Source organism: Lepidochelys olivacea (genome assembly GCF_965140295.1).
Source record: "Lepidochelys olivacea isolate rLepOli2 genome assembly, chromosome: 16".
In the NCBI taxonomy this organism is placed as follows: Eukaryota; Metazoa; Chordata; order Testudines; family Cheloniidae; genus Lepidochelys; species Lepidochelys olivacea.
The window spans coordinates 2,705,465-2,724,164 of NC_140426.1; the positions used below are offsets into that span (position 1 = coordinate 2,705,465).

The 18,700-nt window shown below is 54.9% G+C and overlaps 1 protein-coding gene across 6 annotated transcripts in view; it reads right to left on the reverse strand.

Annotated features, from left to right (window-relative positions):
* The window catches only part of LRSAM1 (leucine rich repeat and sterile alpha motif containing 1), a 61,795-nt gene that overhangs the window by 26,621 nt on the left and 16,474 nt on the right, over nucleotides 1-18,700 (reverse strand). For all 6 annotated transcript variants that reach the window (XM_084650018.1, XM_084650016.1, XM_084650015.1 and 3 more), the window contains exon 6: nucleotides 17,164-17,232. In XM_084650018.1, coding sequence (XP_084506144.1) covers nucleotides 17,164-17,232 — 69 coding nt within the window. The remainder of the gene's footprint in view (nucleotides 1-17,163; nucleotides 17,233-18,700) is intronic.

An 18,700-nucleotide genomic window follows, 5' to 3' on the forward strand; every position in this document is an offset into this window, starting at 1 on the left:
GCTCACGAAAACTCACGCTCAAATAAACTGGTTAGTCTCTAAGGTGCCACAAGTACTCCTTTTCTCTTTGCTAGTAAGAGATCCTGCAGAGCTATCCTTTAGGAGCAAGACCCAGAGCATGTCCAGTTACTCAGAACAATGGTGATCCCCTTCATTGGTGAAAGCAGAACACAGAACTGAGTCCAGGTGCAGCAAGTGGAAAACAGGCTGACTTTCCGCCATCTTGCCCTTTATTTGCACAGAAAAATAAGCCAGCTATGATCAGATGGGCGCAATATACTGACACATAGGCTGAGGACCCAGTAACCTGTAACAGTCCATGGCTGTCCCAGACTCCTCAGAGTTACTCTTGAGGGACAGACCAGTCCTTGCTTACAGACAGCCCCCCAACCTGAAGCAGATACTCTCCAGCAACCACACATCGCACAACAAAAACACGAACCCAGGAACCTATCCTTGTAACGAAGCCTGATGCCAACTCTGTCCACATACTTATTCAAGTGACACCATCACAGGACCTAATCACATTAGCCACGACATCAGGGGCTCATTCACCTGCACTTCTACCAATGTGATATATACCATCATGTGCCAGCAATGCCCCTCTGCCATGTACATTGGCCAAACTCGACAGTCTCTACGCAAAACAATAAATGGACACAAATCTGACATCAGGAATCATAACATTCAAAAACCAGTAGGAGAACACTTCAACCTCTCTGGCCACTCAGTAAAAGACATAAGGGTGGCAATTCTGCAACAGAAAAGCTTCAAAAACAGACTCCAACGAGAAACTGCTGAGCTTGAATTAATATGCAAACTAGATACCATTAACTTGGGTTTGACTGGGAGTGGCTGGGTCATTACACATATTGAATCTATTCCCTTAAATTAAGTATCCTCACACCTTCTTGTCAACTGTCTAAATGGGCCATCTTGATCATCACTACAGAAGTTTTTTTTCTCCTGCTGATAACAGCTCATCTTAATTAATTAGCCTCTTACAGTTTGTATGCCAAATTCCACCTTCTCTGTATGTGTGTGTGTGTGTATATATATATATATATATTTTTTTTCTTACTATATGTTCCACTCAATGCATCCGATGAAGTGGGCTGTAGCCCACAAAAGCTTATGCTCTAATAAATTTGTGAGTCTCTAAGATGCCACAAGTCCTCCTAGTTTTTTTTTTTTTTTTTGGGGGGGGGGGGGGGGAATTCTTTGCTAGCTGTTCTGGTGCCACAGCAGCTTCTGCTGGGCAAAGGTGGAACTGCAGCACTTCTGGGACAAATGTATTTTCTGCTGGAAAAAAAAGAATTCTGTGGAACACGACTTCTGCACATGCATAATAGAGCAGAATTCCCCCAGGAGTATCGGGGTCGAGGGCAGGGGTAGTCAATTTTTTTTTGTCAAGGTCCAAATTTCTTGGCCAGAGCATAGTCAAGGTCCAGACTCCAGAGAAACATTTTCATACCACAGGTGACCCTGTTCAACACATACAATGCTGTGTAATACACCCAGCGCCTATATTGTTAATGCACTGCATAACCTAAAAATAATCTCCAGGAAAGATGTAATAAATTAGATCTCAGACTTTGAGAAAGTACATAGATAAAATATCAGATGCAAATATTAGCATTAAAACATTTTCAGACAACGGTTTTAAATTTGAATTTGTTTTGAGTTTACAAGGAGTATTAACTTTGGTTTGTCAAATGAAATTATTGTAGGCATATTACCCCCCGCCCCTAGCTCCCTTCCCCATACCCCTGATTGACCGCACCCAGCTTAGGGTTACCATATTTCAAGTTCCTAGGACATGGCCGGAAGGGGAGGGGGAGCTGGCAGTACAGCTAGGGGTGCTAGAGGGAATATTTGGGGAGATGAGGGAGAAGTGTGTGTACTAGGAAGGGGTAATTGGGGAGTGCTGGAGGGGTGTGTACTGAGAGGGGATATTTAGGGGTGCAGGAGGGGTGGGTGCACTGGGAGGGAGAATTTGGGCATGCTGGAGGAGTTACCTGGTGGATGCTGGAGGGTCTGTGTACTGGGAGAGGATTCGAGGGGTGGAGGGTGCAAGAAGGCTATGTGTATTGGGAGGAGGTATTTGGGGTGTTGCAGGGGTGTGTGTGTGTACTGGGATGTGGTATTTGGGGGGGTACTGGAGGGAGTTCCTGAGGGGTCTGGAGGGTCTCTGTACTGGGAGGGGTATTTGGGGGGGGTGCTGGAGGGAGTACTTGGGGAGTGCTGGATGGGGCCCCTGGGGCCTCACTCTCAATGTGGGAGGCAGTGTTGCTCCGTGTCATAGTGTCAGAGTGGCTGGTGCAGGCCTGGGACTCAGTGCCAGCCCATCAGTCAGTGTTTCGCTGCCTCACCCCCTCTCCAGGGTGGGGAGCTGGGGCCTGGCTCTGAGGCCCTGTGGTAGGGCAGGTGACCTGGCTGAGAGATGTGTGGCAGCTCCGCTTACCTGGTGGGCTGGGTGACCCAGCTCTCCACAAGCCCCCAGATCGCCCACCAGCTCCCCACCCAGAGGGGCTCCCGCTGCTCCACTCACTGAGCCCAGATGCCAGCGCCTGCTCATTCACCCATATGGCCCACTCGCTACATCCCTCTGCTGCTGCCAGCTGGTGGAGGATGGAGCTGGTGAGGCTTCAGCTGCACCAAGCAGCCGCCTGGAGACACACTGTGCCCCGCAGCCTGGCCTAGCCACCTGCCCCTGACGGTGAGGCCCCAGTAGCGTAGCCAGGTGGGAGCAGCTGCTCCCTCTCTGAGCACAAGTGGTGCCTTTTTAATTTATAGGGGCCTTTTTAAATTTTTACTCACCTGGTGGCGCTCCGGGTCTTTGGTGGCCTTCCTGCGCTCCGGCTCAGCAGGGGCCTTCACGTGCTCTGGCTCCTCGGTGGTACTTCAGCAGCACAGGCCTTCCTGCGCTCCGGCTCAGCAGGGGCCTTCACTTGCTCCAGGTATCGGTGGCAGGGGCCTTCGGTGCTGCCAAGGACCCGGAGCGCTGCCCAGTGAGTACAAGCGGTTGGCACCTTTTTTTTATGTTCGCTCCACCTAGCTATGCCACTGGGAGGCCCTGCTCCCCATGGATCCAGTCCTGCTTGGCTTCAGCCCATCTGACCTTTACAGTCCACTCAAAAGTGTCTGGATTTCAAACTTGGTCCACCTTTTGACTATCCCTGGTCTAGGGGCATGAAACCCAGCAGAACCCTCTACTAAAGCTGCTGTAATCAGAATTAATTTTGTTGGTTTATTCGTACAGTACTCCTCACTTAAAGTGATCCCGTTAATGTCGTTTTGTTAGTGTAACAAAAATGATTAGGGGTATGGAACGGCTTCCGCATGAGGAGAGATTAATAAGACTGGGACTTCTCAGCTTGGCAAAGAGACGGCTAAGGGGAGATATGATTGAGGTCTATAAAATCATGACTGGTGTAGAGAAAGTAGATAAAAAAGTGTTGTTTACTACTTCTCATAACACAAGACCTAGGGGTCACCAAATGAAATTAATGGGCAGCAGGTTTAAAACAAACAAAGGAAGTATTTCTTCACACGACACACAGTCAACCTGTAGAACTCCTTGCTAGAGGATGTTGTGAAGGCTAAGACCATACCGAAGTTCAAAAAAGAACTAGATAAATTCATGGAGGATAGGTCCATCAATGGCTATTAGCCAGGACGGGCAGGAACGGTGTCCCTAGCCTCTGTTTGCCAGAAGCTGGGAGTGGATGACACGAGATGGATCACTTGAAGATTCCCTGTTCTGTTCATTCCCTCTGGGGCACTTGGCATTGGCCACTGTCGGAAGACAGGATACTGGGCTAGGTGGACCTTTGGTCTGACCCAGTAGGGCCATTCTTATGTTCTTACATTGCTGATCAACTAGAGAACATGCTTGTTTAAAGTTGTGCAATGCTCCCTGATAACATTGCTTGGCAGCTGCCTGCTTTGTCCTCTGCTTGCAGAAAGAGCAGCTGGTTGGAGCGAGCTGGTGCGGGCTTGGAACCAGGGTGGACTGGCAGCCCCCCATTAGCTCCCCTAAGTTCCCTGTGCGGCAGCCACAGAGCAGGCTATCAATTGCTGGGCAGTTCAGGTGTCCCTCCCCCCACTGCTGTGTGCTGCTCCTGCCCTCTGCCTTGGAGCTGCTCCCTGGAGCCTCCTGCTTGCTGTGCAAGGGTTGGGGGAAGAGGGGTGCTAATGTCAGGGTGTCATCCTCCCCCCACTCCTGCCCCCCATCTCCACAGAGTGGGGGAGAAGGGGAACATGACAGGATGGAGGGAGCCTACTGCCAGCAGCTGCTGTCTCAACTTGCTCATCTACTTAAAAGGGCAGTGTAGAATCATAGAATCATAGAATATCAGGGATGGAAGGGACCCCAGAAGGTCATCTAGTCCAACCCCCTGCTCAAAGCAGGACCAATTCCCAGTTAAATCATCCCAGCCAGGGCTTTGTCAAGCCTGACCTTAAAAACCTCTAAGGAAGGAGATTCTACCACCTCCCTAGGTAACGCATTCCAGTGTTTCACCACCCTCTTAGTGAAAAAGCTTTTCCTAATATCCAATCTAAACCTCCCCCACTGCAACTTGAGACCATTACTCCTCGTTCTGTCATCTGCTACCATTGAGAACAGTCTAGAGCCATCCTCTTTGGAACCCCCTTTCAGGTAGCTGAAAGCAGCTATCAAATCCCCCCTCATTCTTCTCTTCTGCAGGCTAAACAATCCCAGCTCCCTCAGCCTCTCCTCATAACTCATGTGTTCCAGTCCCCTAATCATTTTTGTTGCCCTTCGCTGGACTCTCTCCAATTTATCCACATCCTTCTTGAAGTGTGGGGCCCAAAACTGGACACAGTACTCCAGATGAGGCCTCACCAATGTCGAATAGAGGGGAACGATCACGTCCCTCGATCTGCTCGCTATGCCCCTACTTATACATCCCAAAATGCCATTGGCCTTCTTGGCAACAAGGGCACACTGCTGACTCATATCCAGCTTCTCGTCCACTGTCACCCCTAGGTCCTTTTCCGCAGAACTGCTGCCTAGCCATTCGGTCCCTAGTCTGTAGCTGTGCATTGGGTTCTTCCGTCCTAAGTGCAGGACCCTGCACTTATCCTTATTGAACCTCATCAGATTCCTTTTGGCCCAATCTTCCAATTGGTCTAGGTCCTTCTGTATCCTATCCCTCCCCTCCAGCGTATCTACCACTCCTCCCAGTTTAGTATCATCCGCAAATTTGCTGAGAGTGCAATCTACACCATCCTCCAGATCATTTATGAAGATATTGAATAAAACCGGCCCCAGGACCGACCCTTGGGGCACTCCACTTGATACCGGCTGCCAACTAGACATGGAGCCATTGATCACTACCCGTTGAGCCCGACAATCTAGCCAGCTTTCTACCCACCTTATAGTGCATTCATCCAGCCCATACTTCCTTAACTTGGTGACAAGAATACTATGGGAGACCGTGTCAAAAGCTTTGCTAAAGTCAAGAAACAATACATCCACTGCTTTCCCTTCATCCACAGAACCAGTAATCTCATCATAAAAGGCGATTAGATTAGTCAGGCATGACCTTCCCTTGATGAATCCATGCTGGCTGTTCCTGATCACTTTCCTCTCATGCAAGTGCTTCAGGATTGATTCTTTGAGGACCTGCTCCATGATTTTTCCAGGGACTGAGGTGAGGCTGACTGGCCTGTAGTTCCCAGGATCTTCCTTCTTCCCTTTTTTAAAGATTGGCACTACATTAGCCTTTTTCCAGTCATCCGTGACTTCCCTGGTTCGCCACGAGTTTTCAAAGATAATGGCCAGTGGCTCTGCAATCACAGCCGCCAATACCTTCAGCACTCTCGGATGCAACTCGTCCGGCCCCATGGACTTGTGCATGTCCAGCTTTTCTAAATAGTCCCTAACCGCCTCTATCTCCACAGAGGGCTGGCCATCTCTTCCGCATTTTGTGATGCCCAGCGCAGCAGTCTGAGAGCTGACCTTGTTAGTGAAAACAGAGGCAAAAAAAGCATTGAGTACATTAGCTTTTTCCACATCCTCTGTCACTAGGTTGCCTCCCTCATTCAGTAAGGGGCCCACACATTCCTTGGCTTTCTTCTTGTTGCCAACATACCTGAAGAAACCCTTCTTGTTACTCTTGACATCTCTGGCTAGCTGCAGCTCCAGGTGCGATTTGGCCCTCCTGATAACATTCCTACATGCCCGAGCAATATTTTTATACTCTTCCCTGGTCATATGTCCAACCTTCCACTTCTTGTAAGCTTCTTTTTTATGTTTAAGATCCGCTAGGATTTCACCATTAAGCCAAGCTGGTCGCCTGCCATATTTACTATTCTTTCGACTCATCGGGATGGTTTGTCCCTGTAACCTCAACAGGGATTCCTTGAAATACAGCCAGCTCTCCTGGACTCCTTTCCCCTTCAAGTTAGTCCCCCAGGGGATCCTGGCCATCCGTTCCCTGAGGGAGTCGAAGTCTGCTTTCCTGAAGTCCAGGGTCCTTATCCTGCTGCTTACCTTTCTTCCCTGCGTCAGGATCCTGAACTCAACCAACTCATGGTCACTGCCTCCCAGATTCCCATCCACTTTCGCTTCCCCCACTAATTCTACCCGGTTTGTGAGCAGCAGGTCAAGAAAAGCGCCCCCCCCAGTTGGCTCCTCTAGCACTTGCGCCAGGAAATTGTCCCCTACGCTTTCCAAAAACTTCCTGGATTGTCTATGCACCGCTGTATTGCTCTCCCAGCAGATATCAGGAAAATTAAAGTCACCCATGAGAATCAGGGCATGCGATCTAGTAGCTTCCGCGAGCTGCCGGAAGAAAGCCTCATCTACCTCATCCCCCTGGTCCGGTGGTCTATAGCAGACTCCCACCACTACATCACTCTTGTTGCACACACTTCTAAACTTAATCCAGAGACACTCAGGTTTTTCTGCAGTTTCGTACCGGAGCTCTGAGCAGTCATACTGCTCCCTTACATACAGTGCTACTCCCCCACCTTTTCTGCCCTGCCTGTCCTTCCTGAACAGTTTATAACCATCCATGACAGTACTCCAGTCATGTGAGTTATCCCACCAAGTCTCTGTTATTCCGATCACGTCATAGTTCCTTGACATCACCAGGACCTCCAGTTCTCCCTGCTTGTTTCCAAGGCTTTGTGCATTTGTATATAAGCACTTGAGATAACCTGTTGATCGCCCCTCATTCCCAGTATGAGGCAGGAGCCCTCCCCTCACAGACATTCCTGCCTGTGCTTCCTCCCGGTATCCCGCTTTCCCACTTACCTCAGGGCTTTGGTCTCCTTCCCCCGGTGAACCTAGTTTAAAGCCCTCCTCACTAGGTTAGCCAGCCTGCTGGCAAAGATGCTCTTCCCTCTCTTCGTAAGATGGAGCCCGTCTCTGCCCAGCACTCCTCCTTCATGGAACACCATCCCATGGTCAAAGAAACCAAAGCCTTCTCTCCGACACCACCTGCATAGCCATTCGTTGACTTCCACGATTCGACGGTCCCTACCTAGGCCTTTTCCTTCCACGGGGAGGATGGACGAGAACACCACTTGCGCCTCCAACTCCTTTATCCTTCTTCCTAGAGCCACATAGTCCGCAGTGATCTGCTCAAGGTCATTCTTGGCAGTATCATTGGTGCCCACGTGGAGAAGCAGGAAGGGGTAGCGATCCGAGGGCTTGATGAGTCTCGGCAGTCTCTCCGTCACATCGCCTTTTAAGTACTTAGAGTGGGCTGCGTACTTAAAAGGGCAATGCACATCTCTCTCTCTCTCACATATCTCTGTCTCTCTCTGCCATGCTGTTTCCCCTCCCTCCATTCGTGCTGCCTTGTAGAGTGTGAGGCTACATTAACAACGTGTTAACCCTTGAGGGCTCAACCAAGTGCTAGTTCATCATTTAGCAGTAACGCATTCCCTGGGAAACATCCCACTCTCTGATTCCATCACCTCAACCAAGCTTCACAATCATTGCTGTGTACAGTGCTAAATTGTTTGTTTAAAACTTATACTGTGTGCGTGTCTATATATATATAGAGAGAGAGAGAGAGAGAGAGAGAGCGAGAGAGGGGGGGGGGGGTCAGGCCAGATGGCTACAGGAGAGTGATCCTACTGGGATCCGGGAAGTGGGCGGGCAAAGCCCGCCCACTGCTAAAGGATCCCCCCCAGCCTAAGAGGGAGATCCACAGGACCTGGACACCAAATAAATACAGGGGACAACTAATGAAATAACAGGGACAGGAGTGTGGTCAAAGGGTCAAACGAAGAGAACCGGACGGGGACACCGAGTAGAGAACCCCAGACAGCGCCCACTGCTCCTCAAAGGCGTCAAGGGAGTCAGTGGACGCCGCCCAGAGGAACTCTGCCTGGATACGTGAACGGACGGAGGATTGGAAATAGGCCCCACGATCACAGGAGACTCCATCGGCCAACCTCCTCACTCTGGTTTTATATATGGCCATTTTAGCTAGGGCCAGGAGATCCTGTGACTTTGTGGGGCTGCAGATAGGGAGTGTATAAATAAGAAGGTGAGGGGAAAAGTGCAGCCAAAAGAATAATAAAACATTTGTGAGGAGCTGGAATAGGGGCTGCAGCCTGGCACACTCCAGATATGTGTGCCAGGGTTTCCCTCATGCCGCAAAAGGGGCAGGTGTCTGGGATAGGGGTGAACTGCGCCAAGTACACGCCCGTGGTCACGGCTCTGTGAAGGAGCCGCCAACTGATATCCCCAGCAGGCCCCGGGACCAAGGTGGAATATAGGCTGGCCCACCGGGGCTCTGCACCCTCCAAAGGTGGCAGGAGGTCCCGCCATTTTGTATCGGGGCGGGACACAAGGGTGAGGGCGTGAAGGGTATTGAGCACGAGCGTGTATAGATGTTTCCTTAGCGCGGTCTGGAAGCAGACTGGCTGCAGCTTGTGGAGCCGGCTCACGGTGAAGGGGTGGAGAGGTCGGTTGGGTCCACGGGGCAGGGGCCTGATGAGGGGTGGAGCGTGAGCGGGGCGCACCCTCATGCAGGACCTGGTCGAGGTAAACCCGAGCAGTGGGTGGCAAAGCAGCCCTCACCTCCTGAAGTACGTGCTGGGGAGTACGAGGTCTGGAGAGCCCCATGTGCTGAGCAAGCGTCAGGGGATCCAGCCAGTCTCCCCGGTCGTAGTCCAGGAGGTCTCTGACTCTTGTGACTTTTGCCAGGACCAACCTCTGGCACACCGAGGGAGACTCCGCTATCTGCACGCGAAGCTGGGGGTTGTGTAGCAGGGGCTCCGTGAGGAGATCTGCCCCCTCGGTGGCCTCCACGAACCTGGTTGTTGAAAGCAGTTTCCAGGTTCGGAAGAGGTCCTGGCAGAAGACAGGCAGCCCGGAGAGGTCTCGCGGAAGACCTCTCGGATGGAGATAAAGGAGCTGTCGGTCGTTTCGGAGTCCTCGGAAGCGGCGCAGGAAGGCGTGCACCAGTACGCTCCACGCCGGACTACCTGCACCATAAAGGTGCCTCTACAGGGCCTGGAGGTGGAAGACATGGACCTGAACGTGCAGACACTTCAGGCCCTGCCCTCCCTCTTCCAGGGGTAGATGGAGAGCCCCTGCAGCGACGCAGTGCAGTCCTGACCAAAAGAACTCCAGAATAGATGTCCGGAGGTTGGCCAGAAAACCTGGGGCCGGGACCACAGCATGGACAGGACTAGTTGATTTAAGCACCAGCGCTCTCCCTCGAAGGGAGAGGCACCAGAATAGTCCTGTCCGTTTCCGGAGCCACTCTACCACCCCGCTCTCTAAATTGTACCAGTTTTCCGGCGGAGAGGGATGCGTAGCAGAAAGGTAAATGCCGAGATAGAGCAGCAGACCCGCGCTCCACCAGATGGCCTGAAGCGCGGGTGGGAGGGAGCTCGCCTGCCAGCCGTCCCTGACCACCAGGCCAGAGCTCTTGACCCAGCTGACCCGGGCGGAGGAGGTTGCCAAATAGATGGCCTGGTAGGCCTCCACCCGCACCAAGACGCCTGGGTCCTGGACCACGAGGAGCATGTTGGCGGCATACGCTGACAGGACCAGCCGCAGCTCTGGCTCCCGCAGCACCAACCCTGTCAACCTCCTGCGGAGGAGACAGAGGAAGGGCTCAATCGCCAGAGCGTACAACTGGCCCAAGAGGGCGCACCCCTGCTGTACTCCTTGCCCGAAGCTGACCGGTGAGCCTGATTAGACACTCTGCAGAGGCATACAGCACCCAGAGAAAACCCCAAAACTGGGGTCTGAAGTGAAACGCTCACGCAGTGCTCAGGAGATACCCGTGATCCACCCTGTAGAACGTCTTCTCCCAATCCAAGGACAGGAGGGCGAATGACAGACCATCCCTACACCCGAGTTCCAAAAGGTCCCAGACCAGATATAGGTTGTCAAAGATGCTGCAGCCCGGGACAGTGTAGGTGTGGTCTGGGTGGACCACGTCCGCCAGCATGGACCCTAGCCGCAGCGAGATGGCTTTTGCTATGACTTTGTAGTCTGTGTTGAGGAGTGAGACAGGACACCAATTTCGTAAATCGCGGAGGTCCCCCATCTTTGGCAATAAGGTGAGCACGGCTCGCCTGCACGAAAGAGGGAGGACCCCGCTCTGCAAAGACTCAGCCCAGACGGTGACTAGGTCTGGGCCGAGAACATCCCAGAACACGCGGTAGAACTCCACAGTCAGCCTGTCCATGCCCGGAGATTTATTGGTGGGCATGCAGCGGAGGGCTTCCGTGAACTCGGCCAGAGTGAGAGGCAGCTCCAGCCGGTCTCGGTCGCCCGCACTGACCATAGGGAGCTCCTCCCAGAGCATTCTACAAGCGTTAGGATCGGTCGGATCTGGGGAGAAAAGGCTTGCGTAGAAGGCTCTTGCCCTCCTGCACATCTCCACCGGATCCGTGAGGGGGGTGCCATCTTCTACCAGAAGGCAGGTGATGCGCTTCTTGGACCCCCTTTTTCTCCAGGGCGCAGAAGAAGTGGGAGCCGCGATCCATCTCCCGAAGGAGACGGATGCGGGATCAAACAAAGGCACCCCGGGACTGATGGTCCTTAAGGGCCCGGAGCTCCTCCCGCTTCTCCTGGCACGCTCCGCAGAGGGGCGAATCCTCAGGGCTGGCGGCCAGATGCCTCTCCAGCTCTAAGACCTCCCGACCCAACTGCTCTATCGCCGCATCCCTCCATCGGCTGGCGCCCCGGGTGTAGTCATGGCAGAAGAGCTGGGCGTGCACCTTCCCCAGGTCCCACCACTGCCCTTGCCAGGCCAGCCAGAACTCCCAGAAGGATGTCATGAAGCCCACATCCTCCAACAAGCTGTTGTTGAAATGCCAATAGACCGGCCCCGGCCTCTCCGTGCAGAGGGAGGCTGTCACGGTGGCTAAATGATTGTCAGAAAATGGGGCCAGCCGGATGCTGGAGGAGTGGGCTCATAAAAGGTGGAAGCGTGATAAATAAATGCGGTCCAACCAGGAGTGGCACGACCGATGGGCCTCCACCTGGACAAAGGTGAATGTGGAAATGTCATCCGGGTGGTGGTTGCGCCAGACGTCCACCAGGGAGTGGTGTTCGACTATCTCCCGGAGGATGTCCGCGGCAGCCAGGCACTGCTCGGTCCGTGAGCGGTCCCACTCCTCGAGGCTGGTGTTAAAGTCCCCGCCCAGGACCAGGCATTCGTGAGGATCCAAGGTGCCGAGGAAGGCCCACGCCTGCTGATAGAATCTTAGCCGCTCCGGGCCTGATGCTAGGGCATAGACATTAACGAGGTTGACCATGAGCCCCTCCATATGGACCCAGAGGTGCAGCAGGCGGCCCGGCACAGCCTTGGCGAGCCCCAGCACCTCGGGCTGTAGGTCGGGGGAGACCAGGGTCGCCACTCCAGCCGTACGAACTGTGAGATGGCTAAAGTAGATCCTGTCCCTCGAGTCCAGCTGCCAGCTGTCTTCGGCGGCCGGATCTGTATGGGTCTCCTGCAGGAAAACCACAGAGTACTCCCCCTCCCGAAGGAAGGAGAGCACCTGGGACCTGCGGAGATCCATCCTACAGCTCCGGGTGTTCAATGTTGCGATTGTGAACAGTGCCATGAGGAGGGCTGGGGGGGATCCTTGCTGGCAGGGACGCTCGCGGCCCCCATTTGACACGCAGCAAACTGTGACCTACCCCATAGGTGAGTAACGAGTCACGGAAGCCGCGGACTTGCTGGTAGGCTGCGGCAGCCTGCTTCCCGGTCCTTTTACCCTCCCCCATAAAGGCCCTTGCGGCCCGGAGGACCAGATGAAAGTCCCCCCATCACTGGAGAGCGAGCTGTACCTTGTTGCGGGAGCCACGGATGTCTTCTAAAAACTCCCGCAGCTCCTCTCGCAGCACAAGGGGGGGTGGGGTTACTGTCTCCTGGTCATCCCCTGACGGGGCCCCTGGCACAGCCCCGTGGCCCACTGAGACGGGCCGGCAGGGTGCGGACCCCCGACGGGGCGCCCGATGGGCTGGCGCCACGCAGCCCACCTCGAACCCTGGGGCAATAGGGGGCGGCGGAGGGAAGACAGCAGCCCCTAGTGGATCGGGACAGGGAAACACAACGCTGCCTGGGGGTCATTTACCGGAAATGGGAAGAAGACAGCCCCAGGGGCGGCAATAACATCGCAGGAAATGGAGGGGATTGAGACAGGGTCAGCATCGGGGCAGGGCCGGGGTCCGGGACAGGGGTAGGGGCAGAGGCGAGATTCTGAACTCCAGAAGCTAAGCAACTGGGCGGTGGCACTTCTCGGTCAGACTCAAGGGTTGGGGGGGATGGGGAGGGGCTCTCAGTGATGCCGGGTGCAGGCTCTATGGTGGGTTTGGCAGCCACGGCATCAGGAGGTGGACTGTGTCCTGTAAAGCCCCTGCCCAGGAAGGAAGTCGATTTTTCCACACCAATGAGGGGTGCCCCTGGTGACTCAGGTCCCGGTTGCCTGGCATTGGCCATCAGCTCAACAGCTGTCAGCAGGGAGCCTTCTGCGGATGGAACAGTCCAGGGACTCCTCGGAGGTGGGAGCAGAAGCAACAGTCAGGGGGAAGGAGCATGGGGAAAGAGGGGCTGGAGTGAGGTCGCCCAGATCGAGGACCGCTGGCAAAGGGTCGTCCTCCCCCTGGGTGACCGGGGTCAGACCCAGGGCCTCGATCTCCTCATATATGGACAGGAGATTGCTTTCCACCACCCCAGGGTTCTCCGCGCTGGCACCCGAAGCGACGGTCGCCTCGGGGCTCACAGGGGCTTCAGATGGTACCAGGGCAGGAGGGGCTCCCTCGGGGGCCTCGGAGGGGAGGAACTCCCGTGGAGGGGAGATACTACCTTCCGGTGCTGCCACATCTTCCCCAGCTGGCACCGGTGGATGGATCACACCCGTGGGCAAAGCGGAAGGCTCGGCATCGGTGCCCCCCTTCCTGGTCTTCTGGGGGGCCTCTGCATCGGCTGGGAGGAGCAGAGCTCGAGCCTTCCGCTTGCCCTGCTTCCCCTGTACTAGGGCTCAGCCCTCCATGGCATCATCTGGGGGCTGGCTAGCAGGGGTCGTGTCAGGGGGCAGAGGCGATGGCTCAGGACTCAGGGAGGGGTAACGGTAGGGCAGCACGAGAAAGGGAGGATTCCCCCTGGGCCAGGCCCTCTCCCATGCCCGGCGGTGTCCCTGCCGCACCCTCCTCCGCAGGCCCCACCAGATTCTCCCAAGCGGGAGCAGTGGTGGGCTGGGAAGGAGGAGGGGTGGCTTCAGGTGCCGGGCAGCCAGGGGCACCGGCGATGACGGGGTCGGCGCCCTGCCGGGGATCGGGGGTCCCGGATGCCCCTCCTTGCAGGGCCAAGGGCAGTCCCTCTGGATGTGCCCCATCGCCCGGCAGAGGTAGCACCGGGCCTCTCCCGTGGAGTAGTGCACCCGGTAACAGGCCCCCTGACAGGGGACAAGGAATGACCCCTCGAGCGCCTCTCCGTCACGCGCCGCCAGCAGAATGAGAGGACGTGACGGAGGGCAGGGTCTTTGCAGCCCAGTGGGAGAGGGCTGACAACGGAGATGGGTTTCCCCAGGGTGGAGAGGGCAGGTAACAGGGTGGCATTGGGAAGAAAGGGAGGGACGGAGGTCAGGACCAGACGGATGCCCAGGTCCTCTAGCGGCTCCAGGGGGATGAACACGCCCCCCACAGCCAGGCCCTTCTCCACTGCCTCCTGGGCGGTAGCCTCTGATGCTAAGAAGATGACGACCTTTCCGTACATTTTGGAGGCTGCCACAATGGCTGTGTGTCCCACCACCCTTGCCAATGCCCGCATGTACGTCTCCACATGGGGCGAGGCGGGCACGAGGAGGCAACGGACGCCATGCTTCCTGGTCAAGGTCGGGAAGGGGCCCTGGCCGCTATAGATGGTAGCGGAGGAGGTGGGCGGGAAAGAGGACGTAGCAGTAGGCCAGGGGGCTGCCGCCTCCTGGGCGTACGCCCTGGGGGCCGGGGGAGGGGCACCCGCAGAGCTGGTGGAGGGAACTGTGGGGAGGGGCGCCGCGGTTGGTGGCGGGGCTGCAGCAGTGTGGGCAGCCCCTGCCATGGAGGGCTTGGTCTTTTTTGCGGGGCCATTGCCCTTCTTTTTACCCTGGCCCTTCCTGCCGGCTGGGAGGGCTTCCCCAGGGTCGGAAGGGGCGAGGGACGTGGCAGCAGCGAAGGTCACCCCGGTGTCCACCTCTGCCGGTGCCCCAGCGGGGGCAGTAGCAGGTGGTTCGGCTGCGGCACTGGAGGTAGAGGCTCAGGGGGGCAACGGGGCAGCAGGTGGGGGAGGGGTGGTGGGGTTTTCTGGAGGGGCCCCACCCGTCTCGTCCCCCGCCATCAAGAGCAGGGAGGGAGACACCAGAAGGAGGAGGGGAGAGGGGAAGCAGGTCGACCACTCGTCCCCGCTAGGCTGCAGGCAGGGGAGGAGGGCGCCAAAGGGGGTGGGCTGGATGGGGGGGCAATCAGGGGTTGGGGTCAATAACCAACACTGGGTGGGATTCTGGCTCCTCTAGCTGCACTAGGGGAGGGGGGGATACAACAGCGTTGGGGGTGCAGTGAAGAGGGTTTAAACTAACATGGGGAGTGGCACAAGCGCATGGGAGGGGGCATGGACGCACAGAGCAAGGGGCTAGCTTCAGAGGCTGGGGCAGGGCAAACAAACAAGGGCTGCAGAGGGAAATGGGCGGGGCAGGCAAACAAACCGAACTAGTAAGGGGGGCTGGGGCAAAGGGGGGGCAAAGGACTGGAAGGGGCAAATGGGGCAGATAGCAAGGGGAAAAGCTGTGAGGTGGGCAGTCCAGGGGGGAGCACGTGCGCCCACATGCACTTACACAAAGTCAGTTTGGGCTGGCTGCTGCTTCTGGCCCAAATGGTGCAATCAGGGCGTGGCAAGCCAAGCAAGCAGCTGAGTCCAGAAGCAGGAGCTGAGGCAGATGGTATACACCCAGTGGGGTGGTAGAGGAGGCTGCGGTGGTGGTGGTAGTGGTGGGGGTTGGGGGGGAGACACAGATGGATCGGGGGGCAGCTCCACGCCACACCCCCGTGTCCCCACAAACACAGTCAAGACCCCCACCACAAGAGCACAGTTTGAAAGTTACTCAGTTCCAAAGGCCCCCTCCACGGAGGCCGGCAAAGTCTCAAGGTGCTCCCCCACTGGTAGATCGTCCTTTTCTTCTCCTCTTCGGGGCTTCAGCAGCTCCAGGAAGCAGACTCCGCAGCAGCAGCTCCAGGAACTCCAGGTGGTGGTCCGGGTAGGCAGAAAGGACCCCTCTCAGGTGATGATGGTGGTGGTGTCCACAACAGCAACAGCTGGGATCCCTCACTCCCCCATTCTGGGGAGCCCGCCAGCAGGCCCCCGCCCCCCAATGGGCTGCAGTTGGAGCAGTAGCAGTACCCGAGGGTGGGGGGTCCAGCAGCTGGCGAGCAACCAGGTAGCAGAGAAGGGGGATGGTGTCTGGCCCAGCCAGGGGAGCAGCTGGAGCAGCAGGGAGAGGCCAGGGCCTAACAGCAGCAGTATCAGTATCAGCAGGAGCAGCAGCAGCCCTCTCCCTCCTTCTCCCTCCAGGCCAGAGGGCTACAGGAGAGTGATCCTATTGGGATCTACACATTAGTTAGTCACTGCTTAGTCTATTTTTCATTAGACACTGCAACCATTATTCCTTGCCTGGGACTACTGTGGGATCTCAGTGTTTACTAGGGGAGGCTCTTATCTAGCCCCCCAGTCAAAGCACGGAGCAAAGTCTCATCCCCTCTCAGACTGGCAGATGCCGATTTATTTCTTCCCATCTAGAACATATTTCCCAGCCTCCATTGCTAGAGCGCCACCTTCCCAACAGAAGGGCAGAGCATACAACCCAATCAGAGCATGCTTCTGGGATCTCAGTTAGTTTGTTCACATAATGGTCCAATCCTACCCTACCCACGGAGACCATCTCCCTCCTCCACAATGCACAGCTTCCCATGGTCTATAAAACAGGGCTCCCAAAGTCACTGCTGAGGGCAGGTCTCTAACAGGCTGCACAGGACATATGCCCCCTCCATATTATGTACAAAACACACATACTTTAAGTCTTGTAATGCTCTTCCTCATTTCTCAGGAGACAAGATCCCTGTGCTCCAGTGGGTTCCCATCGTGGAATGTCCAGTAACTTCCTAGAGCAACAGGGAGTAATGAACTCCAATGCTCTTCATGGCAAGGGCGCATGGAGGGGAGGACTAATCTTCTTCCCCAGTGACGACAGGACGTCAGAGTTACAGTAGGCACACTGGGACTGTCGCTCCCGACACATTCATTTCAATAGGAGCTGCAGAACCTGAGTACTTCAGAAAGAAATTAGACTGGAAACTGCAGCCTCTCTATGCCTCCGGCACATGGTTGGTGACCTGCTGTGAGTGGTTTGCCGGCCGTTGCCCTATCCTAAAGGCCAGTTATAGCAGAATGGTGTAAACTGGCACCAAGGAATGCGACGTGCCTGCTATGCCCCAAACTGCCATTTTCAATGCGATTAACTTGGCTCTTAGGGAAAGTCAAGTGAGTGATAAGGATCCAGTGACTGACAACTGTCATTTAAAATACTAGTTAGCTATTTAATAGCACTACAAATCAACCACGCTGTCCTAGAGTAGAATCTTAAATCAGGCACCCAGGATACAACCCACAAACCCTTTACCTGGAGATATGTCAGCTGGCCAATATCATCAGGAAGTGATGTCAGCTGGTTGTCATGGAGATCTAAAACCTAGGACAGGAGGAGAAGATTCTGTCATCAATCAAGCTTGTGGTGAAGTAAGCACAGAGAGGAGTTACCCAGCAGTGCAAGTCAGTCTGCCAGGCTGCAACTTTCAAAAGGCCCTAAGAACATCAGGCATCCAATTTCTATGGACTTCTGGTAGGGGCTGGGCACCTAGCTCCTGTCAGTAATCCACTGTTCTCCACGTCCAGCAAAGGAAGGACAAGAAGTAATGGGCTCAGGTTGGACCTAGGGATACTTAAGTTAGATATTAGGAAAAGCTTTCTAACTCTACAGATAGTTCAGCACTGGAACAGGTCACCAAGGAAGCTTGTAGAGAATCCTTGTCACTGGAGGCTTTTAAGAACAGCTTGGACAAAAAGCTGTGAGGGATGGTCCTGCCTCAGTGCAGGGAGCTGGACTTGATGAACTCTCCTGATCCTGTCCAGCCCTGCATTTCTATGACTCTACACTACGAGTTTATGTCGGAGTCCACACAATGAAGCCATTTTTTCCGACAAAGGGCTCTTAAAAGCAATTTCTGTACTCCTTCCCAGTGAGGGGATTAGCGCTGAAATCGACATCGCCGTTTCGAATTAGGGTTAGTGTGGACACAATACAAAGGTATTGGCCTCCGGGAGCTATCCCACAGTGCACCATTGTGACTGCTCTGGACAGCACTCTGATGCACTGGCCAGGTGTACAGGAAAAGCCCTGGGAACTTTTGAATCTCATTTCCTGTTTGGCCAGGCGAGCTCATCAGCACAGGTGACCATGTAGTCCCAGAATCGAAAAAGAGCTCCAGCATGGACCGAACGGGAGGTACTGAATCTGATTGCTGTATGGGGAGAGGAATCCGTGATATCAGAACTACGTTCCAAAAGACGAAATGCCAAAACATTTCAAAAAATCTCCGAGGCCATGAGGGACAGAGGCTACATCAGGGACGCAACACAGTGCCGTGTGAAACTTAAGGAGCTCAGACAAGCGTACCAGAAAACCAAAGCATCAAAAGGACGCTCTGGGACAGAGCCCCAGACATGCCGCTTCTATGCTGAGCTGCATGCAATTCTAGGGGAGGCTGCCACCGCTACCCCACCCCTGTCCGTGATGGGACACTCTCCGCCATGCCTGAGGATTTTGTGGATGAGGAAGATGAGGAGGAGGAGCTTGAGGAGAACACACAGCACACTGTTCTCTCCAACAGCCAGGATCTTTTTATCACCCTGACTGAAATACTCTCCCAACCCAACCAAGCTGGAGAAGGGACCTCTGGTGAGTGTACCTTTTTAAATATAATACATGTTATAAAAGCAAGCATTTTTTAATGATTAAGTAGCCCTGAAGACTTGGGATGCATTCATGGCCAGTACAGCTACTGAAAAAGTCTGTTAACGTGTCGGGAGATGGAGCGGAAATCCTCCAGGGACATCTCCATGAAGCACTCCTGGAGGTACTCTAAAAACCTTTGCAGAAG